The following is a 27,165-nucleotide window of genomic DNA, read 5'->3' as shown; positions in this document are numbered from 1 at the left end:
GCAGTTGCATAGCCGACACTTGGGGAACTGTAGGAAGTAGTTTAGGACAGTGGGAAATATTAGATCAGGGGTCGGCAACCTATGGCACGTGTGCCAATTTTTAATGGCACGCTCAGCCCGCGGCCTTACCGAGGCTGGCAGCAGGCTGAGCAGGCCTGTGGGCCAGGACGCCAGCAGGCAGCAGCGTGCCATTAAAAGTCCTGCCCGCCCCAGCCTGCTCTTCTCTGTGCCCCCCCTCCGCGGGGGCAAGGTGAAGAAGCTTGGTCCTGCCGGCTGCTGCTTGCAGGGCAGGCAAGCTCCCTCTTCCCCCAGCGTGCTAGGTTCCTGCCGCTGATTAGCTGATGGCACTTGTGAGGGAGGGGGAGCGCGCTCCAGAGAGGAGGTGGAGAAGAGGTGGGGACAGGGTCTTGGGGAAGGGGGGTGGAATCAGGGCATATCCCCTCCAGCCCCCTGCCATGAGCTGCTCTGGGCAGGGAGCTGGGAGCACCCCCACGACCCTATCCCACACACCCAGCCCCCTGCCCTGACCCCTGCACAACCCCAGCCCTGACTCCAGCACCCCATGCCCTGACTGCTGGAACCCCTCACATGCCCCCAGCCCTCTGCTCTGACTCCTGCACCCCCCACACGTACCCAGCCGCGGTACACCCCACGGCCTGATTCTTGTACCCTCCACATCCCCATCCCCACCCCCACCCTGAGCACCAAACGGGAGCTCCTGCACACACACAGCCCCACATTCCCATCTGCACCCCTCGCACCAAATGGGAGCTGCCCAGGTAAGCACTCCAAACCCAAACTTCCTGCCCCAAACCTGAGCCCCCTCCCTCATTCTAGCTCCTGGTCAGACCATACACCCCAACCCCCAGCCTGCTTCTTCACCCCCAGCCCTGTGTTCAGTGAACTTCCACCCTCAGCTTAGTGCAGAGAGAGAGGAAGAGAATGGGATAGAGCCAAGGAGAAGGTAGGAACCCACTCTGTGTCGGCAGGGCCAGGATCCCAGACCGGCAGCGGGCTGGGCAGGGCCGGCAGCTGGGACCCTGGCTGGCAGGAGCCAGCAAACTGAACGCCAGACCAGCAGCGGGCTGAGACACTCAGTCCACTGCCGGTCTGGGGTCCTGGCCGCCAGCCCTGCTCAGCCCGCTGCTGGTCTGGGGTTCTGGCTGCTGGCCCCTTGCCAGCCGGGGTCCCAGCCACAGGCCCCGCTCAGCCTGCTGCCGGCCTAGGTGAACGGAACCCCAGGCTGGCAGTGGGCTGAGCGGGCCGGCGGTGTAAGATCAGCATTTTAATTTAATTTTAAATGAAGCTTTTTAAACATTTTGAAAACCTTGTTTACTTTACATACAACAATAGTTTAGTTATACAATATAAAGACTTATAGAGAGAGACCTTCTAAAACGCGTTAAAATGTATTACTGGCACGTGAAACCTTAAAGTGAATAATGAAGACTTGGCACACCACTTCTGAAAGGTTGCTGACCCCTGTATTAGATGGATGTTTTAGTCAACCTCATTGAGAAGATTTAGGTGGTTTCCATTTCAAGCTGTTTTCGGACTCATTAAGACAGCACTGCTTCAGTTATGATTGGTTCATATTTTTGAAATCTGTCTCCATCTATGAAGCAGCAGGTGCACCAAACCTGAGCAGATGCGTGACCAAGTGGACCCAGGTCACAACACATGGAGTGGGGAGCCAGGCCAAGGCCCATGGGACAAGAGCCATTGTTGTGGGATAATTAACCTTATTCAAATTTACAATTACTGTGAATGAAATTGTAGCCTTACCAATAAGAGACTGCTCAGCACTCTTGATATGCAAGTTCTTGGCTGGCCTATTTATTTTTTAAGATTTGGGACCACACTTGTTGGGAGCTACTCCTTTCTTAAATATTTTTTGGCTGAAATATTATTTGGCATTAAGTGCCTTCTGCAAAATGTTCTTGCTCTGGATGTTTCAGGGAGAAATATTGTCTCAAAGGAAGCCTGATTTGCGGGCCAGTGGATATGTAGCTTTCTGAAGATAAGGCAAAACTTCTACACTGTGTACTTCGGGTTTCATTCTGCGTTAGGCTTTTGATTTGAAGCAGTACAAAGTGGTGAGCATCGCTAATTTATAGGGCTGTCGATTAATCGCAGTTAACTTACGCAGTTAACTTACTCGGTTAACTTACAGTTAACTTATTGATTAAAAAAATTAATCACGATCAATCACAGTTTCAATTGCACTGTTAAGCAATAGAATACCAATTGAAATTTACTAAATATTTTGGATGTTTTCTACATTCATATATATAACATTTTGTGTTGTAATTGAAATCAAGCATATATTTTTATTATAAATATTTGCACTGTAAAAATGATGAACAAAGAAATAGTATTTTTCAGTTCACCTTATAGAAGTACTGTAGTGCAATCGCTTTGTCGTGAAAGTGCAATTTACAAATGTAGATTTTTTTTGTTACATAACTGCACTCAAAAACAAAACAATGTAAAACTTCAGAGCTTACAAGTCCACTCAGTCTTACTTCTTGTACAGCCAATAGCTAAGACAAACAAGTTTGTTTACATTTACAGGAGATAATGCTGCCCTCTTCTTATTTACAATGTCCCCAGAAAGTGAGAACAGGCATTTGCATGGCACTTTTGTAGCTAGCATTACAAGGTATTCATGTGCCAGATATGCTAAACATTCGTATGCCCCACCATTCCAGAAGACATGCTTCCATGCTGATGACGCTCATTTAAAAAAAAAAAAGTGTTAATTAAATTTGTGACTGAACTGCCTGGGGGAGAATTGTATGTCCCTTGGTCTGTTTTACCCACATTCCGCCATATATTTCATGTTATAGCAATTTCAGATGATGACCCATCACATGTTCATTTTAAGAATACTTTCACAGCAGATTTGACAAAATGTAGAGAAGGTACCAATGTGAGATTTCTAAAGATAGTTACAGCACTCAATCCAAGATGTAAGAATCTGAAGTGCCTTCCAAAATCTGAGAGGGACGAGGTGTAGAGCATGCTTTCAGGATTCTTAAAAGAGCAACACTCTGATGCGGAAACTACAGAACCCGAACCACCAAAAAAAAAAATTAACCTTCTGCTGGTGGCATCTGACTCAGATAACGAAAATGAACATGCGTCGGTCTGCACTGCTTTGGAACGTTATCGAGCAGAACCCGTCATCAGCATGGACGAATGTCCTCTGGGCTGGTGGTTGAAACATGAAGGGACATATGAATCTTTAGTGCATCTGGCACGTAAAATCTGCGACTGCAGCTGCAACAATGCCATGAGAACACCTGTTCTTACTTTCAGGTGACATTGTAAACAAGAAGCCGGCAGCATTATCTCTTGCAAATGTAAACAAACTTGTTTGAGTGATTGGCTGAACAAGATGTAGGACTTAGTGGACTTGCAGGCTCTAAAATTTTACATTTGTTTTATTCTTGAATGCAGGTTTTTGTACATAATTCTACATTTGTAAGTTCAACTTTCATGATTGCACTACAGTACTTGTATTAGGTGAACTGAAAAATACTATTTCTTTTGTTTTTTTACAGTGCAAATACTTATAATCAAAAATAAATATAAAGCGAGCACTGTACACTTTGTATTTTGTGTTGTATTTGAAACCAGTATCTTTGAAAATGTAGAAAATATCCAAAATATTTAAATAAATGGTATTCTGTTATTATTTAACATTGCAATTAATCACAATTTTTTTAATCACTTGACAGCCCTGCTAATTTAGTATGTGAAGCTGTGGTGATTCTTTCAGTGATGGTCCCTGTGTGTATTCCACACGTGGGTATGCATGCGTGCCACGAGCCCAAGTCCAGAAATTCTTCAAAGCTGTGTTTTGTGACCTGTAGCTCCCTTCCTGCTCCAACCCAGGGCATAAAAAGCAGTGCGGGTCGACGCCTCTCCAGTTCCTTCTTACCGCCTCGTGGCCAGAGTTGTAATTGTGTCCTCCTTCATTCACTAAAAGCCTCAAGATCTACTCTGCAGTCCTTGGGAATTTATACTCCAGCCCCCAGAAGCAAACACCAGACCAAGACCACCCCCTCCACATGCTCCCTGTTACCAGCATCCAGGGAGTCTCTGTGCAGAAGCCTGAGGATTTAGAAGTTCTGATTCACAGCTCCCTCTACTACCACAGCCTCCACTTATTCCCAACAGCAGCCCAAAGGCTGTTTTTTGACATACAAGTTGAGACCTGTGTACCACCACTGATGCCACCCGCTTCTTCTCCTGTTACCTTTGGAAGCCGTCTTACTTTCTTTGCCCACAGCTGGAATAAGATGAAGATGGACTGTTGGGTCCTGGAGATTATCAATCAGGAATACTCCATAGAGTTTCTGTCCTTCCCTCCTCACAAATTCCCTTCCCAATCCCTCTTCAGGAACCACTCCCACCAACTGATGCTTCAGCAAGAAGTGGAATCTTTTTTACATTGAGGGGGGTGGCAGCGGCAATAGAAAGTGTCCTGCCACTTTCACAGAACACTCTGTGGTCGCTGGGGACTCTTCCTCCAATGCCATATTCGGCTCCACAGTGCTGTCTTCTGTAACTGACCCATCTTCAAAGTCCCAGCCCTCCAGAAGGGGTACTGCTCAGAAGTCACCTGCAGTGGTGCACTCATAGGGACACTACTCTAGGAAGAAGCTACTTACCTTGTGCAGTAACAATGGTTCTTTGAGACGTGACTCCCTATGGGTGCCCCACAATGCCCCCTCTACTTCGGAGTTCTTGTCTATGACTCTGTGGTAGAGAAGGAACTCTGGGGGTTAGTCTGTGCACGCTGACTAGCCTCATGGTGTAGCATGAGGAGAGACCACCCATGCGTGGTCATGGACACTGCTATGAATGTCCTCTGATCAGCAGCGCAGGCACACGTACAGTGGCGCACACATTGGGGGACACATCTCAAAGAACCAGCGTTACTGCGCAAAGTGAATAACTTCTTCTGCATCACCTGCAAACCGCAAACTGTGGTGCACCAGTGTGTCTCGCTGTTAGGCCACATGGCCATAAGCACCTATGTGATGCCATTCACCAGAGTCCACTTGCAGTATCTGCAAGCTTGGTTCCACTCAACTTACTGGCCAAACAGGGACTGCATGACTGTGTACTTCCCTGGCAAACAGATTAAGCAGAAGCTTTTCTGCAGACCATAAATGGGAGATTCACGACATAATCCTAACCAAGATATTTTTGCATGAGGTACTCTGTTATGGGACCTCTTTACATCCCAAGTGAACAGAAAACGTCCCCTGTGTTGTTCCAGGGGAGCCATGGGTCACGATTCCCAGGGTGATGCTCTCCTGTTGGCCTTGATATATAATATCAGATACACCTTTCCTCCCTACTACCAAAAATTATAGGGAAGATCTGTCACAACAGAGCCACCATCCTCCTCCTAGCACTCTACCAGTGCCCAGCCAGTTCTGGCTCATGGAACTTTTAATGATGTCCATACACCCATTATTCAGGACCGGCCCATTTCCGGATCTCCTAATCCAGGACCGGAGGAAAATCAAGCACCCCAACCCGGTCTCACTCCATCTCACGGTATAGTGTTTATATGGGCATTGGAAATAGAGCGCTCGTGCTCTGCCTCTGTTCAGGAGATCCTTAACCAAAGTAGAAAGGATTCTGCTAGAGCCTGCTACCTAGCTAAATGGAGGTGCTTTTTTGATCTGGGCATGTCTCCACTGACATTCACTAGAGCATTCCAGTTATCCTAAACTGTTTTCTCTCCTTAAAGACTTCTGGCCCTCAGTTTGCTATGGGTACACTTAACAGCGACTAGTGCCTTCCTCCGTCTAGTAGAAAGATGTTCTATCTTTACTCACCCAGCTTCTGTACAATTTATGAAGGGCTTAATCAGGACCTTCCCTTCGACTATTAGACCTACATCTCTGTGAGAGTGTAACATTGTCCTGTTGCCACTCCTGGGTGTGCTCTCCAAGATGGGTAATCGGGGTGGGGGAGAGAAGCATTTCAAAAATACACAGTAGGTTTTTAAAAGGTGGGTGGCTTCTGGTTTCCATTACCCTGGGCAGTGGAGTTTACTATTGTGACCAGAGGGAATAAGGCATTATGAGAGCGCTGCTGGGGGATTGCTAGGATCGACATAGGTCTACACTTGCACCACGTCAACCTTGGTATGTCAACCATGGATCAACGCTATTCGGAGAAGTGGTTTTAGTGTGTCACCTTAACAGGGCACTCCTGATAACCAGAGACACATTTGAGTGTGGATGCATGCACAGATAGGTAAACGTAAGGTAACTTATGTCGATCTAGTTTTGTGGTAGAGTCCAGGCCTCAGCGTGAAAGCTGAAAGAGCACTAAAGATGTGGAGAGAGCAGTCCAAATGTCCAGGCATTGGCTTGTGACTCATTCTTTTGGAAAGTAACTTTCCAGAAAGTATTTCCCCTGAAAGTACAGATATTTTTCAGAGTAGCAGCTGTGTTAGTCTGTATCTGCAAAAAGAAAAGAATTACTTGTGGTACCTTAGAGACTAACAAATTTATTTGAGCATAAGCTTTCGTGAGCTACAGCTCACTTCATCGGAGCTGTAGCTCACGAAAGCTTATGCTCAAATTTGTTAGTCTCTGAGGTGCCACAAGTACTCCTTTTCTTAGTACAGATACTGATATCTAGTTCTATAATGGCAGTTTTGGGGAATGACAATAAATTGAGAGCTCTTCAGGGTGGGGCTTATGTACAATTTCAGTTCTGTGAGATGTCTAGCATGCTTCTGAGTGCTGTAAAATTACACTTTTTTTCCCACTAATCTTGAAAAGTAGTACTTCGTCAGTATGACATTAAGAATATCTTGGCCCTCTGAGTTGGCAACTAAGTCATCTGTTCATCTTTACTGACTGAATTTTAGTATTGTCTGTGTAGTGGTATAGCTATTAAAATGTACTGCAGTCTGACTTCTGAAGTATTAAGAAGAATTTAGGTTTTGCAGATGTTCTTAATGTTTTTATTTATGCAATACTTTCTTATATCAGATAATGTCTTTATTCCTGGCGGCATTCTGCTCCAAAAAATTAAAAGTTCTGCATACAATATTTTAAAATTCTGCAGAATTCTGCAAAATTTGTCAGTGAAATAAATGTGGAGGCTCCAGCATGGCACTGGGGAGTACAGGCCACTGGCTGCACAGAGGTGGGAGATCACTGTGCCGCTCCCTCCACTCCAGACACGGACTCAGTGGTGAGGCTGCACCCAACCCTGACATGGCACAAGGACTTGGCCTGCCCCAGAAGCACCCGCCGCCCCGTGTCAGGTGCAGCAGGTGTGGGCAGGCAGGCTCAGCAAGGTAGGATCCAAGTGTGAAGGGGCCTAGTGTAGGGAGAGCCAGATGTGGGTTGAGAGGGCTCTGTGTGGGGCAGTCTGGGTGCGGGTGGCTCAGTGGGGGATCCAGGTGCAGGAGGGATCTGAATACACACGGGCTTGTTGGGGGGCTCTGGGTGCAACAGTAATGGGACTCTGTAGGGGGATCCAGGTGAAGGTGGTTTGGGCTCTGTGGGGGTCTGGATATGGGGGGGTAGAGCTTGGCAGGGGCGTCTAGGTGTGGGAATCCAGATGTTGGACAAGTGAGGCTCAGTGGGGATCCGGGTGCAGCTGACTGGGGCTCGGTGGGGTGGGATCTGGGTGTGTGTGGCTCATCGGGGTGGTCCAGGTGCACAGGAGTGGGGCTCATCGGAGCGGGGAGGTCTGAGCGCAGATTAGCGAGGTTTGGTGGGAGGGTCTGGGAATGAGGGGGTCTGGATGCATGGGGGTTGGGTGGATGTGGAAGCAGCTCCCTGTACAGGGACCCCTCCCCCTGCAGCTGAAGAGTGATGGGCTCAGGAAGCGGGGTCAGTGGTGGTGGAAGGAGTTTGCGCAGCTTCCTGCAGCTGGGGGAGAAATCTGGGCGTGGGTTTGACCCAGCCTTGGATGCCGTGCAGGGGAAGAGGAAGTCCTGTCCTCCCCAGCCTAGCCAGGACAAACAGCTGAGCTCAGTGCACGGTAGGGAGTCTGGCCTCCCCCAGTCCCGCCCCCTGCTCCACAGTAATTTACGTCTCTGCCGGCTACCCTGGGCACCCGAAACACTGCTGGGGAGGGTCACATGACTGCTCTTGAGGCTTCCCTTTGCTTTGCTGTCAGTCATTTTTTTGCGGGGAAGTAAAGAAATTTGTGGGGCCATAAATCTTGCACATGTGCGGTGGTGCAGAATTCCACCAGGAGTAATATGCCAGCCTATAGAATAAGCATACCCTGATATTATGTCAGTGATTAAATTAAATTTGGACATGGAAGGTTGGGAATGTGGTGCTCAGGCTCTAGAAGAGAGGCAACCACCAATTTTTATTAGTTTAGTTATTTTGGAGGGGCGGGGGGGGGGTCTTTCTTGGCTTTGTTTCTGGCCTTGCTAGCTTCTCCTAAATTTTCATCTTCCATTTGAGTAGTGAGGAACCATCAGACTCTTGTTTGGCATGCCAGAGATGAGGCTGGTCCTTTGTCCCTTACCACCAGGTTCTCAAGGAAAAGTGAGAGTATGTTTATCTAGGAAGTTTTATAGCTAATGATACCACATGAACCTCTAGAATAGTACTATTTCCTTTTTAGTTCTGGTGGATTACTTTTTCATTTGATTACTATTCCATTTATATCAATAAAAGTCTTTAAGGCTGTATTTTGCTCTCAGCATGTGTCCTTGTACATCCCCAGGGACCTTGCAAGACTCTGTGTAGCGTGATTCTGGGACACGAACCTTATTATCTTCTGATCAGATCAATTGGCTAGCCTATAACTTTTATTATATAAACAATAATATTAATCCCCTTAAAATCAGGCAACAATGTTCTGCCATGACGTGTACGTGAATAATTCATTAATGCAGACATTTAGTTTTTTCATGTCAAGATTTACACCAGAACGACATCTTATGTGAATTTTCAAGATCCTGCTAGTACAAGTTTTCATAACCTCCTAATGAAGCTGCAGATGTTGTACCAATAAAATAAAAACCAGCAGGATCTTATTAAAGGGAAAAAGGCAAAATACCACATTTATTGTGAATACAGAAAGAATCATAGTAAGCAGTTAGTTACAGCTGTAACATTCCATTCAATCTCATCTTTATTCACACATTCATTCATACACACACACACACACAGATTCTGCAAGGTTGTTATCATAGTAAGCAGTTAGTTATAGCTATAACATTCCATTCAATCTCATCTTTATTCACACATTCATTCACACACACACACACACAGGTTCTGCAAAGTTGTTATCATAGTTACCAGCCTTAGAGTTGCTCATGCCAAGCCACTGGCCAGGTGGCCTGGACATGAGGAGGGAGCAGGGCCTTGTCAGATGCTCATCTGATGCTCCTGGAAGTTGGTTTGCAGAATCAGACCCCAAAGTTCTCACTTTTTAGAGTCTATTTTTATAGGAATTTCTTCCTATGCCAGTCTATGGGAATTGCTGCATCATGCTGTTGCTGAATCAATCAGCAGATGGCACATTCCTGACGGCTCCAAGATGTTATCTTGTTCTTTGGTTCTCCCATTCTTGAGGCTGTTGGGTGGATTCCAGTCTGCCCTCCGGGGGTCCTATGGTTATTTCCACTTGACGCCTTCTTCAGCCGATGGACACTGGATTCTTAGGCTGGCACCTCCCTGATCATTCAGTTATTATCCACACCAAGCATCCATCCACATACATCCTCTATCTCTATTTCAATCACAATTGTTAATACAACAAAAGGGCGGGGAGTTTCTGGGTGCTGTTTCTGTTGTTAGAGTATTGCTTTGAGTCTCTCTCTCTCTCTGTGAATTGCTTTGAGAACAGACTCTGTCTTAGAATGTACTAACACAATTAGCAGCTTGCAAGTTTCACACAGAGAGGGAGAGAACCAGTACCAAAAACCAAGAGACCTCTTAATTAGTAATACCCTGGAATTTAAACTATGGGGAATCAAACTCATTTGTGATTTTAATACAGAACTTCTTTAATATGATCCAACACAGATACATATGTTAGCAAAACTGTCACTACTGGTCTCTCTCCTGAGTAGCTGGCCTTAATCTATTTTTAAAGAACAGCCAGTTTTTCAGTTGGTATAAAATGTATTTGAGTAATGTTCCCTTATTGTAATGGTGACCTCTCAATCGGTTATAGATGAGACAACATTGAAACTTACCTTTGAACCTTGTCATATCAGTTCTTTGCCAGGAGCAGTTCTTCTGCTTGGAGATATCTGTTGTAAGCTTGTGCAAGGCTTTGTTTTATATCCTTTCTATTCATTGTGTGTTAGCCTCTAGGGAGATGAGACAGTTTAGTCTGTGGTACTGGTATTCAAACGACATACAGCACTATCAGGCCCAGAGGACACAGTGTCTGTACTATTCCCAGTGCCTAGCCAAGAATGGGACTAGGGTGACAGTGAACTGGCTGATACTCATTCTGGTTGAGACAGAGTTGATAGGGAGGGAGGAGGAATTCTGGGGGGTAAGGTAGAAATGGCTTTCGCCATAAGGAGACTTATTCATATCACCCAAAGGTTTGCAGTTTGGGGCATTTCCATGTATTTGTAGTTGCCCTTAAAAGTCTCAGATAGGGTGATCAGATGTCCCGATTTTATAGGGACAGTCCCGATTTTTGGGGCCTTTCTCATATAGGCTCCTATTACGCCCCATCCCCTGTCCCAATTTTTCACATTTGCTGTCTGATCACCCTAGTCTCAGGTGACAGTGGTTACCCACCTTGACTCATTTATATCTGGCTGGGTGATGGTAACCTTTTCTTTTGGAACTGACTCTCTCTCCATAGTAATCCATACCTTTGTGTCTTCTGTACCAGGGGTTCTCAACCTTTTCTTTCTGAGCCCCCCGCAATATGTTATAAAAACTTCATGGCCTACCTGTGCCGCAGTAACTGGTTTTCTGCGTACAAAAGCCAGGGCCGGTGTTAGGGGAGCAAGTAGGGTAATTGCCTGGGGCCGCGGGCCACAGGAGCCCCCTCAAAGTTACATTGCTCAGGCTTTGGCTTCGGCCCCAGGTGGTGGGTCTCAGGGCCCTGGGCTTCAGCGTGGTGGATCTTTGGCTTTCTACCCTGGGCCCCACCAAGTCTAATGCTGGCCCTGCGTGGAGGACCCCCTGAAACCTGCTCACAGATCCCAAGGGGGCTGCAGACCCCGGGTTGAGAAAGAAGGTTCAACTGGTTCAGAATGATTTAGCCTGTTGAAGAGTATTTGTTTTATGAAATCCTTTACCTGCTCTTTAGAAACTGCACTGGCCTATTTTTCTCTTTCAGACATAGTTCAAAGTGTCGTCTTTGATCTACATGGCTTTTTCTTGGCTAGTTGGGAGACTGCCTTTTCTAGCATATGCTATGGCAGCAACTGAGATCAGCTGGGATGAATAAAATGATATTCTGGCCTACACTTAAATATCAGAGGGTTTGTGGCAGAGCACTTTTGATGAGGGGTCCTTGTCTGTTGAACGCATTTCCCATAATGTTCCAGACCTTAGTTCAGCGAGATATACGTAATATTAATTGTGTGTTTAAAGGTTCATCCTAATTCAGAGACACTGTTCTCCATAAGATTCTGGAAGCTTTGCGGAGCAGGAATTGATTCCGAAAATGTGAAGAATAATGCGTTTAAGTCCCATTGACTTGAAAGGAATTTAAATGTGTGCTTAAAGTGAAATAGGTACTTAAGTGCTTTACTGAATCAGATGCCCAGGATCCATCTGCTGTCCCATCTCTTTTCTTAAACATTTCTTAGAGGAAGAAGTTTTATAATGTGAAACTTTTTTTTTTGAGAAATTACCTCTTTTTCAAAAATGCCATTGCAAAATCATTTCAATTTATAAACTGAAAAAATTACCTTTTAAGGTGGCTATTGTATTTAATATATTTATAAATGTTATAAATATATTTGGGGGGTAGATACTGGGAAAGGTGAATATCTTTTAAGATAAATGGCAATATTGGCACCAAAAAAAATGGATATAAACTGGCAATGAACAAATTCAGGCTGGAAATTAAAAGGGTTCTGACCATCGGGGTGAATTTCTTTAACAGCCTCCCAATGGGAGTTAATTAATAGCAACTTAATTAGTTCTAATAACTGGACAAATTGAGGAATGTGATTGTATGATGGGTTTGCTTGTGAGGGTAAGGGGCAGGGTTCATCCGCCTTGGTGCTCACTTCCTATTTGTCTTATGACCTTAAAAGCTCATATTTCAGGATTTCAGCTGGCCACCTGTAGGGGCCAGGAGGGTATTCTCCCTCTCGCCCCTAAGTGTATTCTGTTTTTGTTTGTTTGTTTGTTTTTTTTAAATCATCTTCTGAACCACCAGGGATGGCCACAACTGGAGATAGGACTTTGGATGGAGAGGGATGGGGCTCTGGGTAGCACCAAACATTCTCGCTCCGAAGTGCTTGGCTGGTTGGTTTTTGCTCATATACTCAAGGTCTAATTGATCACCATATGTAGGGTTGGGAAGAAATTTTCCTCAGATCAGATTGGCAGTGAACTGGAGGGGGAGAGAGGGAATGTTTACATTTTTTTTGCAGGTGTGGGTGCAGGTCACTTGTCAGTATTATCTGGGTATATCTTATGTAATCATTCCCCTGCCATTGCAGAAGCCTTGGGCAGCGGTGCCCCATCGGTCCCTCCTATTCTCTGCATGTGGAACATAATAGTTTAGTCTCCTGTGGACTGTAATACTTTGGTCTATTTTCGGTTGTTGGATTTAGTGTGCAAGTGCTCAGAAAGTGTTGGTGTCTGGTGACATACAGGAGGTCAGACAAGATGATTTGATGTCTCTTTGGCCTTAAACTCTGATTTAGAAGCATCCCTTTTAAAAAGTGTCTTGGCTGACTTTGGATTTAAATTTTCAACTAAAACATTCCTTGGTCTATATTCTTCCTTTAACTGAATTCTCTCCCTGCTAAGGCGCCACCTCACTGTTATGTGGATTAGCTCCTTTCCAGTCTGACGCCCCCCTTCTGTTGCTCATTCGCACCTGGCCACCTCTCCCTCTGTGACTCAAGGTGCTCTCTTCGTGGCTTTGCCCTCCGGCCAGGTCACTGTGCTTTTCCCCCTTCCGGGAGTTATCAAAGTCTCTCTATCCAAAATGGCCATTTTCTCTCTCTCTGCCCTGACTCTGCCACTTCCCCAATGGCTGGTTGGGAAACCTGGGCCTGCCCTCTACTCCGGATTCCAGCTCAGGGACCTTCTAATCCACAGTCAAGGTCTGTGAGGTACCACTTTGCTGCCCTTTCCCTGAGACTTTTGCTGCTCCGCCAGTCTTAGGCTTCCACTCTTTAAACCCTTCTTTTAGGAGTCCCTAGGGTTCTGCTCACCACCTGGGTTTCCTTCCTGCCCTCTCTAAAGCAGGAGTCAGAGTAGCAGCTGTGTTAGTCTGAATCTGCAAAAAGAAAAGGAGCTTATGCTCAAATAAATCTGTTAGTCTCTAAGGTGCCACAAGTATTCCTTTTCTTAAAGCAGGAGTGTGGCTACAGGCTCCCTCCCTGCAGTCCTTTTCTGCTGCCAACCTCCTGGCTTTATACTAGCCCTGCCTGTTCCTTCTCAGCTGGGCTCCTTCATCAGTCTGTGGTTACTTAGGCTACCTCAGGGGTCGGCAACCTTTCAGAAGTGGTGTGCCGAGTCTTCATTTATTCACTTTTTAATTTAAGGTTTCGCGTGCCAACAATACATTTTAACATTTTTTAGAAGGTCTCTCTCTATAAGTCTATATATTATATAACTAAACTATTGTCGTATATGAACAAGGTTTTCAAAATGTTTAAGAAGCTTCATTTAAAATTAAATTAAAATGCTGATCTTACACCGCTGGCCAGCTCAGCCCGCTGCCGGCCTGGGGTTCCATTCACCTAGGCCAGCAGCGGGCTGAGCGGGGCCTGCGGCCGGGACCACGGCTGGCAAGAAGGGGCCAGCAGCCAGAACCCCAGACCGGCAGTGGGCTGAGTGGGGCCAGTGGCCGGGACCCTAGACTGGCAGTGCGCTGAGTGTCTCAGCCCGCTGCTGGTCATGGGGTCCATCCGCCGGCTCCTGCCAGCCAGAGTCCCAGCTGCTGGCCCTGCTCAGCCCCACTGCCAGTCTGGGGTCCCGGCCCTGTCCACGTAGAGTAGGTACCTACCTTCTCCCTGGTTCTAGCCATTCTCTTCCTCTCTCTGCACTGAGATGAGGGTGGGAGTGCGCTGAGAACAGGGCTGGGGGTGAAGGAGCAGGCTGGGGGTTGGGGTGCAAGGTCTGGCCAGGAGCTAGAATGAGGGAGGGGGCTCAGGGTTGGGGCAGGAGGTTTGGGTGTGGAGTGCTTAGCTGGGCAGCTCCCATTTGGTGCAAGGGGTGCAGGTGGGAATGTGGGGGTGTGTATATGTGCAGGAGCTCCCGTTTGGTGCTCAGGGTGGGGGTGGGGATGTGGGGGGTGCAAGAGTCAGGGCATGGGATGTGGGGGGGCTGGGTATGTGTGGGGGGGTGCAGGACTCAGGGCAGGGGGCTGGGTGTGTGTGAGGAGAGTGCAGGAGTCAGGGTGGGGGGTGGGGATGTGTGTGGGGTGCCGGAGTCAGGGCTGGGGTTGTGGGGGGTTGCAGGGGTCACGGCACGGGGCTAGGGTATGTGGGGGGTGCAGGGGTGAGGGCAGAGGGCTGGGTGTGTGTGCGGAGGGGTCAGGGCAGAGGGGTGTGGGGGAGTGCAGGAGTTAAGGCAGAGGGCTGGGGGTATGGGGGTGCTCCCAGCCCCCTACCCTGAGCGGTTCATGGCAGGGGGCTGGAGGGGATATGTCCTGATTCCACCCCCCCTTCCCCAAGGTCCCCGGAGCAGAGAGCGCAAGCATGCTGCGGCTCCTCTTTTCCCTCTTCCCCTCCGTAGCAAGAGCTGCCAGCTGATCGGCTGCAGGGAGGGAGAGAAGGAGGGGCAGGAACCCAGCACGCTGGGGGAAGAGGCGGGGGGAGGGGGAAGCTTGCCTGCCCTGCGAGGAGAGAGCAGGGGGGGCGGGGGGGGGCAGAGAAGAGCGGGCCGGGCCAGGCAGGATTTTTAATGTTCCCGGCAGACAGCAGCGTGCCATTAAAAATTGGCTCTCGTGCTGTCTTTGGCACGTGTGCCATAGATTGCTGACCCCTCGGCTACCTACTTCTCATCAGCTATGACCTGTCCGCTTAATTGGCCCCTTGTTGGCCTCATTAACCTTTCCAGTTTAGTGTGGGGTTTCCCTCCAAAAAAATCTTTAAAAAAACAAACAACTTTTGCATGTCTTTGTCAGAAAATGGACTAAACCCAGATATGTCATCCGCTAATGTTAACAGTTTGAGTCAACTTTTTAAAGTGACTATTGGAAATAGAGTAACATTTTTCATAATGAACTTTTTCACATACTATATTGCTGTTGTAATGTATAACAGACATGATGACTTGTATGACTAGTGACATGTTTACAACTAAATATTGTATCATTTCAAAATTGTTCATTTTTGTGTTGCTTAAATTGATATTTAGTTGAGTCCTTGGATATCTCTAGACTTGTTTTTATGGTAGGTCTGATCAAACAAATCTGCACATGGTTAAAAGCTGCTTATCTTGAGATATTAAATATAAACTGTATTATAGTAGAATAAGCAATAGATTAGTCAGTGTTCAGTTTAATATAGCTAAGCTCATTTTCAGGAAACTTTAACACCTTGAAATATAATGGCCAACTCGAGTGACGTGGCTGGCTGACAATATTTGCATTTGTTCTCTTCGTTGTTGAAATGTTAGTGCACGTTCTTCAATATCTCACAAAAATGTGTGGTGGGCAGTGTTTAAAAACAATTGTGAAATGTAAAAATCAAAGTCAGTGATTAAAGTCATTCATTAGTTCTGTTAAAACGTGGGCTGTTGCCCAGAAGTGCCTTTGCTGATGATCTTGCATTTTTATCTTTCAGCGTGGATCTGACGAGCTTCTTTCTTCTGGTATCACTAACGGGCCTTTTACCATGAGCAATTCTACTCCAGCTACAGGTATATTTAAGAAAATAATTGTAAAGTTTACCATGGTTTTACAGCTTATCAATGTTAGCACAGTTTCAGGAAATCTGATTTTCTTTTTTTCCTTCATACTCTCGTGTAACCTTTTTGTGAGCAGCCCCCCAGAGTCTTGGACTCTTGCAGAGACAGCAAATTCAGGCCCTTGGGGAGCAAAAGTGCCTAGTTTCACTCTGTAGTGGACCCTTCTGGCGTTTTAATGATTCTAGAACTAATCTACATACCCCCCGCCCCCATTAGAACCTGAGGAACCCATTCTGATTGGTGGACATCTTTCCTGCTTCCTTGAAACCTGGACAAAGATTAACTACAGAGAAGTGGGACCTACAAATAAAAAAAAAAGATACAGAACTGAATTTAAAAACACGAGAAATTGTTTTGTTCATTACTGGTGAAGTCACTCCATTCTTTGATATAATGGACCATGGATTACCTCCTCTGAGGAGGCATGATCAAACCAGTAATCTCTGTAGAAATTCTCAGGGGCCCCTTCTTTATGCTTTCCTCCCATTCCATTGTTAAAAGAGATTCAGAGGATTGAGAGAGATGAAAACCAGAACCATTCTGATGAGACAATGCTAGCCGCCGAGGCCTGGTTCTTTTGAGACCACCTGCTTCACTGTACATTCATCTCTTCACCTTTTGCTTCAAAATGTGGTTGTACGGGCTCATTGACATACACATCTGAAAAACCTGAGCTTAGCAACAAGTGGGTATTTTCTGTTTAGTGGAGGGGTTCGAGGTAGAAGGGTGAGAGGAATGACAAGGTGTACTTACAGGAGTAAGAATAGGGAAAAGGACCAAAACAGGAGAAAAGATGGGTTTGATTTCTTTTGGTCATGAGGCAGTGAACTCCTGCATTGGTTCCGGTCTTTTTGGGGAGACTGTGCTAGGGATAAAGCTTTACTTTGGCAGAGATAAGGGGATTACAGTGGTAACTGTGAAGAAAGGAAGTCTGGGGATAAAAGTGGGCAAGATTGTATTGTGACAAATATACTGCATGCAGTTGCAATATATTTGGGGACCATTGTATTAACTTTATGAATGTTGTCTCTATTTTGATGCTATTAACTCCCCTTTATAAATGGTATTTATACATGTTATATGTATCTTTGTGAACTAGGTATATTCTACTCTGTGAGGGAGGGTTATCTCCTTTCCTCCAGGAACTAAACCAGTGGGGGCAATTCTGGGACAGGTAAACAACTCCAGAAAAGTTCTACCCCTATGGAGAATTGCATAAACTGGTTCAGACCACGTCCCAGAAGCCCAAGAGAACAAAAAGATTTGTGTGATATAAAAGTCTGTGTTTAAACTGACTGTAGGGCCTTCATTTTTTGATCCAATAAATGGACATGACCCTTTGACCAAGGGGAGCAATCCCTGCTCAAGGGCTGGAAAGATTTTGACCTACCACATTCTATATGTGGCAGGTGAGTGACTTCTGCTACATTTCGTATGCATGTAAGCCTTTTATTGTTTTCTCTGTATGGCTTTTACCTTAAAATAAGTGAACTTTACTTTGTGAAAGCTGTCTAATCACTTTTAAACCACTGTCTTAGACCCTGAGGGAAACAAGTAAAACTGTGGGTGCTGAACTAACTCAGACCTGCTAGGGTACTCACAGAAAATTGCAGGGGTGCTGCAAGACTGAAATACCGGTCTGGAGGAAGGAGGACATGAGTCTATGCCCAGACCGGTGACAGAGGTCTGAGACTTAAGAGGAGTGTTCCTTGAGCAGGCCACAGAGATGGTTAGAGGTGCAGTTGTCCCAAAACTGTATGTAGATATGTAGATTCTACAATAAGGCATAGCTAGCTCACCATGTCAAGATACTTCTCAGACTTAATAGCTGAAAAAAGTGACAATTTCCGGTAACTTAGATCTTCGTATTAATGATGGAATAGATGATAATTTTGTGGTTTAATACTTTTATGGTTGACTCTGACTTTTTAATCTGAAGTACTGCAAAACTCAGCTCTTAACTTGAGGAGGAAAATAATAGTTAAACAGTACATTAGCTTTTAGATCAATTTGAGGTCTGTGTTTAGATACGTAATCTCTTTAAGCAGGAAAGAAAAGATAATTTAGCCATTTTAGTCACAATTTTACCCTGAATGAATGTTTTCTAATAGTTTTATTTGGTAAAGGCTTTTCTTTGAGTCTTTGTCTACACAGATTAAGCTGTAGATGTATGCATTTTGTGCACGTATGCCCAAAATCTTTTACTCAGCAGTGTCTGAGGCTGTGTATGTACCTTGTACATCCTTGTACTTCATAGAATCATAGAAGATTAGAATCAGAAGAGACCTCGGGAGGTCATCTTGTCCAACCCCCTGCTCAAAGCAGGACCAACCCCAACTAACTCATCCCAGCCAGGGCTTTGTCAAGTCAGGTCTTAAAAACCTCTACGGATAGAGATGCCACCACCTTCCTAGGTAACCCATTCCAGTGCTCCACCACCCTCCTAGTGAAATAGTTTTTCCTAATATCCAGTCTAGACCTCCCCCATTGCAACTTAAGACCATTGCTCCTTGTTCTGTCATCTGCCACCACTGAGAACAGCCTAGCCTCATCCTCTTGGGAACCCCCCTTCAGGTAGTTGAAGGCTGCTATCAAATCCTCCCTCACTCTTTTCTTCTGTAGACTAAATAAGCGCAGTTCCCTCAGCCTCTCTTCATAAGTCCTGTGCTCCAGCCCCCTAACCATTTTCATTACCCTCCGCTGGACTCTCTCCAGTTTGTCCACATCCTTTCTGTAGCGGGGGACCCAAAACTGGACGCAGTACTCCAAATGTGGCCTCACTAGTGCCGAATAGAGGGGAATAATAGCATCCCTCGATCTAGTGGTAATGGTCCTATTAATGCAGCCCAATATGCCACTAGCCTTCTTGGTGACAAGGGCACACTGTTGACTCGTATCCCACTTCTCATCCCTTGGAGTCCCCAGGTCCTTTTCTGCAGAACTGACGCTTATCCAGTCGGTTCCCAGCTTGTAGCAGTGCATGGGATTCGTCCATCCTAAGTGCAGGACTCCGCACTTGTCCTTGTTGAATCTCATCAGATTTCTTTTGGCCTAATCCTCCAATTTGTCTAGGTCACTCTGGACCCTATCCCGACCATCCAGTGTATCTGCCTCTCTCCCCGTCTTAGTGTCATCCGCAAACTTGCTGAGAGTGCAGTCCATCCCATCATCCAGATTATTAATGAAGATGTTGAACAAAAGCAGCCCCAGGACCAACCCCTGGGGCACTCCGCTTGATACTAGACTGCCAGCAGTCTAGACTAGACACTGAGCTGTTGATCGCTACCCATTGAGCCTGACGTCGTATCCAGCTTTCTGTCCATCTTATAGTCCATTCATCCAATTCATACTACTTTAACTTGCTGAAAAGAATACTGTGGGAGACAGTATCAAAAGCTTTGCTAAAGTCAAGGTATATCATGTCCACCGCTTTCCCCATATCCACAGAAGGATAGAAGTCAATCAGGTTGGTCAGGCATGACTAGCTCTTGGTGAAATCATGATCACCTTCCTCTCCTCCAAGTGCTTCAAAATGGATTCCTTGAGGACCTGCTCCATGATTTTTCCAGGGACTGAGATGAGGCTGATTGGTCTGAAGTTCCCCCGATTCTCCTTCTTCCCTTTTTAAAAGATGGGCACTATATTTGTCTTTTTTACAGTCCTCCGGGACCTCCCCCAATCACCATGAGTTTTCAAAGATAATGGCCAATGGCTCTGCAATCACGTCAGCCAACTCCCTCAGCACCCTCGGATGCGTTGCGTCCGGCCCCATGGACTTGTGCATATCCAGCTTTTATAAATAATTCTTAACCTGTTCCTTCACCACTGAGGGCTGCTCATATCCTCCCCATAATGTGCTGTCCAGTGCAGCACTCTGGGAGCTCACCTTGTCTGTGAAGACCAAGGCCAAAAAGCATTGAGTACTTCAGCTTTTTCCACATCATCTGTCACTAGGTTGCCTCCCACATTCAGTAAGGGTCCCACACTTTCCCTGACCATCTTCTTGTTGCTAACATATCTGTAGAAACCTTTCTTGTTACCCTTCACATCCCTTGCTACTTGCAACTCCAGTTGTGCTTTGGCCTTCCTGTTTACATCCCTGTATGCTCAAGCAATATTTTTATTCTTCTCCCTAGTCATCAATCCAAGTTTCCGCTTCTTGTAAGCTTCCTTTTTGTGTTTTTAAGCTCATTAAAGATTTTTCTCTTAAGCCAAGCTGGTCGCCTGCCATATTTGCTATTCTTTCTGCACATTGGGATGGTTTGTTCCTCTGCCCTCAATCAGGCTTCTTTAAAATAACGGCCAGTTCTCCTGGGCTCCTTTCCCCCTCATATTAGCCTCCCAGGGAATCCTGCCCATCTTTTCCCTGAGGGAGTCAGTCTCCTTTTCTGAAGTCCAGGGTCCGTATTCTGCTGCTCTCCTTTCTTCCTTTTGTCAGGATCCTGAACTCTACCATCTCACGGTCACTGCTGCTCAGGTTGCCACCCACTTCTACTTCCCCTACCAATTCTTCCCTGTTTGTGAGCAGTAATTCAAGAGGAGCATGGCCCCTAGTTGGTTCTTCCAGCACTTACCCCAGTAAGTTGTCCCCAACACTCTCCAGAAACTTCTGGGATTGTCTGTGCCCTGCTGTATTGCTCTCCCAGCAGATGTCAGGGTGATTGAATTCCCCCATGAGAACCAGGGCCTGTGATGTGGAAACTGCTGTTATCCAAAGAAAGCTTAGTCTACCTCCACCTCCTGGTCTGGTGGCCTATAACAGATGCCCACCACATCACCCTTGTTGCTCTCACCTCTAAACGTAACGCAAAGACTCTCAACAGGCTTTTCTCCAGTTTCATATTGGAGCTCTGAGCAATCATACCGCTCTCTTACATACAGTGCAACTACTCCACCTTTTCTCCCCAGCCTGTCCTTCCTGAACAGTTTATACCCGTCCATGACAGTGCTCCAGTCATGTGAGTTACTCCACCAAGTCTCTGTTATTCCAATCACATATAGTTCCTTGACTGTGTCAGGACTTCCAGTTCTTCCTGCTTGTTTCACAGGTTTGTTGTTGTTGTACAGACACCTAAGATAACTAGCCGTTTGCCCTACTTTCTCACTATGAATCAGGAGGCCTCCCCGTTGCACCCTCCTCCTTGTGTTTCCTCCCAGTAGCCCACTTCCCCATTTATCTCAGGGCTTAGGTCTCCATCCCCCAGCGAAACTAGTTTAAAGCCGTCCTCACTAGGTTAGCAAGCCTGCCTGCAAAGACACTGTCAAGGCTGATTTCCCACTCTGGCACTTTAAGTGCAGAAGGTGGGGGCCCGCAAGGATTCTAAAAATTAATACTGGCCACTCCAGGCTGGTACTAAACTCCCAAGGTTACAGCTTTTCTCTGACCTTGGATGGGTAGATGCTGCCACCACCCAAATGCAAAAAAACCCTTTTTATCCAGGAAGGCGCACTTGGGAATTCCTCCTTGTGGGGTACCCTCAGGCCCTTTCACCCCCACTCTGGGAAAGAGCTGAGAAAGGAAAAAAGAAAAAAGGGAAATGAGCTGTTTCCATCAGCTAATTAAACAACATGTGCACAAACCTCTTAGGACACAAAAACCCAATCCTTTTCTTAAAAAAGGTAAACTGTATTAAAAACAAAGAGTAAATACTTCTGGAACTTAGGCTATTGCTAGATTTAAAAAGAGCAAATATAATAATTAAGCATCAAGAATGGTTTTCTCGAGGTTCGGTTTAAAGGTTACAAACAAAACAAAAGCATTTGGGGTTAGCACAGAGGAGTCCGCAAGCCTTACAGAAATAAAAGAAATAAACCTAAACGCATCTTTCTAGACATTCCCTGAACTATTTACATATCTGGGGTTCCAGATAAATAGGTTCAAGGTATGATTTGATGATTTTTCATACCTGTTTTTTAAAGCTTGTTACAGCATTGCTGCTCTGTCTCTCCTCTCTGGAGAACAACAACAGACAGAGAAAGGGAAAGTATTTTCCCAGTTTTAAAAAGTTCTAGCCCTCCCATTGGCTCTTTTGGTCAGGTTCCCACTCCCTTTCTTTTACCTATGGGCTTTTTTAACTCTTTACAGATAAAGCATGTAGAGAACAGCTCCTAACAGGGATTTTGTAGCTACTGGCTGGCTGGGTGTCCATAAAAGGGAGCTCTTCTCCTCCCTCTCCCCTCTCCCCCCCTCCCCCCCCCCCCCCAATTTATCATAGATGCTCTTCCCTCTCTTTTTTAAGTGGATCCCATCTCCTCCTAGCAATCCTTCTTCCTGGAACAACATCCCATGGTCAAAGAATCCAAAGCTCTCTCTGACACCACCAGCACAACCCCGCATTTACTTCCACAATTCGATGGTCCATACCTGGGCCTTTTCCTTCAACAGGGAGGATGGACGAGACACAACTTGCGCCTCAAACTCCTTTATCCCTCTTCCCAGAGCCACGTAGTCTGCAGTGACCTGCTCAAGGTCACTTCCTACAGTGAGGACACAGAGCAGTCCCATCTGCCACTCAGTTCCTTCTCATTACCTGTGGTAGCAAATAAGAGCACACCATCTCCCCTGATTCCCCATAGTTATTACTTAGAGTTTATAGTTTGTTTTTTGTTAGTTTGTTAGTTTATAGTGTAGTTTTTGAAGTTTTACTTAAATCTGTTCCCTTTATTTAAAAAAAAAAAATAATAATAAAAAAGTCTTTTCTTTCTTTGGGTCTTTCCTCAGTACCAAGGAATGAGGTCCAGAGGTGCTGAGCAGGTTTCCGAGCTTTAAAATCTGCCCTTTTTGAAGAGATAGCTCTGCCTGCCAATGTTGCACATACAAAATGTTTATTTTGTTTAGGGAAGTCTCATATACCTGCTAAGTGCCATTTGTGATTCTTTTTGTAAGCACAGTGCACACACAGGGTTCGTGATGTCCCTTTGAAGTAATATTTGATGTAAAAGACAATGCATATTGTCTCTGAATCTGAGAATCCCCCTCAGAAGCAGTCTATTCCTGCTTCAAAACTAATTCCATTGCTCCAGCTATTAGACACATCACTCTGGGGCTCTAAGAAATTGTCTGACTCTGTGATCGCATGCTTCTAGCAAGCATTCTGAGCTTTCCATCAGTCTTCCTTAGGTCGGTCAGTCAGTCTGGCTCCTGCTGCCCGAGGCAGGAAGGAGCAAAGATCTGCAGATGGGGCTTAGCACTGGCTACCATTGCTGATAATCACCTGAGAAGACTAAAAGTGCTGACTTGTCTAAGCAGGCTCCTTTGAAATCACATTAGTACCGGGAGTCTTGATAGACTCCAGAATCACATTCTTCAGCCGCAGTGCTGCATCCTCTGTCTTTGGTAACCAACATCACTTCATCTGCACAATTAGCATGAGTGCCATATACCAGAGATTCATCAGTACTGCACCCTGATAAGACCTCTAAGACTTTTAGTTAATATACCAACGCCAATTGTTTGACTCCATTTGACACTCGTTCTTAAACATGTTCAAGAGATCAAATAACCAGACTTAACCCAATATTTTGGCTAAAGACAAATCAGTACAATATGAAAAGGAGACATACATAACCATCTTCAGTGAAGGGAATTCTTGCAGTGTATTCTCCTTTCACAGAAGGTATGCATTTCAGTAGTATTTATAGTATGATTTGTACAAGTTACAAAACCGCTTAACCCACTAGTTTGCACCAGTTTAGTCCTGGCTTTGTCCTGTTCTTTCCCATATCTTGTTCTGAGTACTACATTTGAAGTGCTGATGACCCATGAAAGTACTCCCTAACTGTACTTTGTACAATGTTTTCATGAGTCTTTGCTTTGGCAAATTTCCTATTTTCTAATGCCAAAGCTGACTTCATCTTTCAAAGTGTTGTGGGACACTTGACGTGGATAAACAGAATTGTGGGACGGGCATAATACATTCAGTGAACATAACTTCCCAACGCTTATTATGCACATAATGCCTATTGGTGTGGTGTGTATTAAACCTAACATATTGGATAACCGGTACCATTGGTCATAATACAGTTGATGAAGTATTATCTATAGTTAGTGAACTGATTGTTTCTCGTCACTCTCCTTCAAGATGTTAGAACTAGTAGTTTTTCTTCGATTGCTTGCTCATGTCCATTCAGCTCGAGGTGTGTTTGCTCACCACATGCACTGGTGCTGGAAGTTTTTCCATCAGCAGTATCCGTAGGGGACTGGCTCCAGCACCCACTTGAGGGGCGCACACACCCTGTGGTATGTAGGGCGCCGCTGGTTCCGCCTCCTCTTTCCCCCTCCCCCCCATTCCTTCTTGCCGCCAGTGACAGTGCTGGAACTGTTGCCGCTCATTTGTATGAGCTAGGTTCATTTATCCATGCCTGTTGAGGGCATTCTTGAGCCTGTCGTGGTCCTGTGGCAGACCACTGCATCTGTCTCCAACATCTATGTGGGCAAATTGCAGGTATTGAGTAAACCCCCACCCAACCCCAAGAGGTTGAGTACTTTTTTTTTTTTTTTTTTTTTTACCCATCTGGTCTTTAGATCTTTTGATTGTGACTGCAACTCACAAAGTCTAAGATGCCACACTCCCTGAATCTACACCCATGCATAAGGAGTCGAAGAAGGTAGATCTTCTACGAAGGAAAGTTTACTTCTCTGCTCGTTTGCAGATTCATATTGCCGTCTATCAATCCTTGTTGGCTTGCAATGGGTCAAGCTTCTGCAGGAGACCAAAAGTGAATTTAAGGTAGTGGCTATAGACGGCCAGTTGGTGGTGGACCCTATTCTGAGGGTCTGTACACCAAAGCGGAGAGAACAGCATTCTCTGAAGAACTTCTACCAGTATGTTCAGACTATATTTGGTTGATAAACCTACCTGCCCTAAAGGAGACAGATGTAATCTTGCATATGTCCTGTAACTACAAGCTGCCCAATGTACTGAGCCAAACTCTCAGTTAGATTTTTGGATGAGTTTACATGTGAGAAATTGCTGAGAATTTTTCTTGTAGTATATGGAGTCCAATATTGCCCCTTTACATTGTATGGAGTGAGTAGAGGTGAGAATGCTTTGCCTCAGTTGATCCTGAGGTCATCTATATTTTTCCACACAACAGTATTTAGATTTTTAAAGGGCCATGATTCATACATTTCCACTATTTAGAGCCATTCTCTGCCTGGGACTTGATTGCTGTACTCCTATCTTTAATGGACCCTCTGTTTGAACCCATGATATGTTCACTATATCACCCCTTTGTTAAAATAGCACTTTTGGTAGCTATTACCTTGGCTCACAGGATTAGCAAAATTCAGGCTTTGATGGCAAGCCTTCTGTATTATGTTTTTCAGAAGGACAGGGTTGCATTCAAGCCACATCCAAAATTTTTACCAAAAATGGTTTTGTATTTTCACATCAATCAATTTATATACTTACTGTCCCATCCCCCCCAAAGCTTTTAAATCTCCTGTGGAGGCTAAACTCCACACTCTAGACTTTCTTAAGGCTATGTCCTTTTATCTTGATAGAGCAAAGCCATTTAACCAATCATCCAAATTTTGTGGTTTTGGATAAGTCTAAGGAGCAGGCTGTTTCCTCAGACTCTAAATGAGTTAAACTACATTAAGATATCCTGCTCATTAAATAACTCTCTTCCCCCCTCAAGTTAGGGTGTGCTCTGCTAGGGCTCTGACATCTGTAGCTTGCTTTTGGGGGAAATCCCTATTTCTGAGTTCTGTAGTATGGCCACTTGAAGTTTAGTTCGTATATTTACCAATCACTACTCCATTGTGTCAGTTTCTAGGTCAGAATCCCAGTTTGGAACGACTGTCCTACAGTAGTTATTTAGATAGGAATCCTATCACCCACCTACTTGAGAGTTAATTGCTAGTTACACACCTACCATGGGATCCCTCTGGATGACTCCTCATTTACAGTAACCAGTTTTTCTTGATGCCTTTGTTCATGTGGATCCCATAACTCTCCTTTCTTCTTCATTGATATGGAGTTCTTACCTGGATTTCTGTTTTGGTGAAAGAACTGAATGGTAAAGAGTGCTGTGGCACCTTATAGACTAACAGACATATTGGAGCATAAGCTTTCGAGGGTGAATACCCACTTCGTCAGATGCATGGAGTGGAAATTTCCAGAGGCAGGTATAAATATGCAAGCAAGAATCAGGCTAGGGATAACGAGGTTAGTTCAATCAGGGAGGATGAGGCCCTCTTCTAGCAGTTGAGGTGTGAACACCAAGGGAGGAGAAACTGCTTTTTGTAGTTGGCTAGCCATTCACAGTCTTTGTTTAATCCTGAGCTGATGGTGTCAAATTTGCAAATGAATGGAAGCTCAGCAGTTTCTCTTTGAAGTCTGGTCCTGAAGTTGTTTTGCTGCAGGATGGCTACCTTTTAGATCTGCCGTCCAGTGAGGTTGAAGTGTTCTCCTGCATTCCTAATATCTGATTTGTGTTCATTTATCCTTTTATCTAGGGACTGTCCAATTTGGCCGATGTACATAGCAGAGGGGCATTGCTGGCACATGATGGCGTATATTACATTGGTGGACATGCAGGTGAATGAAGCGGTGATGGTGTGGCTGATCTGGTTAGGTCCTGTGATGGTGTCGCTGGTGTAGATATGTGGGCAGAGTTGGCATTGAGGTTTGTTGCATGGATTGGTTCTTGAGTTAGAGTTACTATGGTGCGGTGTGTAGTTGCTAGTAAGAATAGGCTTCAGGTTGGCAGGTTGTCTGTAGGCGAGGACTGGCCTGCCTCCCAAGGCCTGTGAAAGTGAGGGATTGTTGTCCAGGATAGGTTGTAGATCACTGATGTTGCGTTGGAGAGGTTTTAGCTGAGGACTGTATGTGATGGCCAGTGGAGTTCTGTTGGTTTCTTTCTTGGGCTTGTTTTGCAGCAGGAGGCTTCTGGGTACACGTCTGGCTCTGTTGATCTGTTTCCTTATTTCCTCCTGTGGGTATCGTAGTTTTGAGAATGCTTAGTGAAGATCTTGTAGGTGTTGGTCTCTGTCTGAGGGGTTGGAGAAAATGCTGTTGTACCTCAGCGCTTGGCTGTAGACAATGGATTGTGTGGTGTGTCTGCG

General features: G+C 45.5%; 1 protein-coding gene across 3 annotated transcripts in view; it reads left to right on the top strand.

Moving 5' to 3' along the window:
- The window catches only part of PTBP3 (polypyrimidine tract binding protein 3), a 125,466-nt gene that overhangs the window by 42,762 nt on the left and 55,539 nt on the right, over positions 1-27,165 (top strand). For 2 of the 3 annotated variants that reach the window (XM_037902137.2, XM_037902138.2), the window contains one exon: positions 15,971-16,046. In XM_037902137.2, coding sequence (XP_037758065.2) covers positions 15,971-16,046 — 76 coding nt within the window. Of the gene's footprint in view, positions 1-15,970; positions 16,047-26,619; positions 26,639-27,165 lie in introns of those variants that run through there. The other variant, XM_037902139.2, reaches the window with a different exon arrangement.

This window comes from Chelonia mydas, chromosome 5, assembly GCF_015237465.2.
Source record: "Chelonia mydas isolate rCheMyd1 chromosome 5, rCheMyd1.pri.v2, whole genome shotgun sequence".
Taxonomy (NCBI): domain Eukaryota; kingdom Metazoa; phylum Chordata; order Testudines; family Cheloniidae; genus Chelonia; species Chelonia mydas.
The sequence above is the reverse complement of the archived record's forward strand: the minus strand, read 5'-3'. Positions and strand labels throughout refer to the sequence as shown.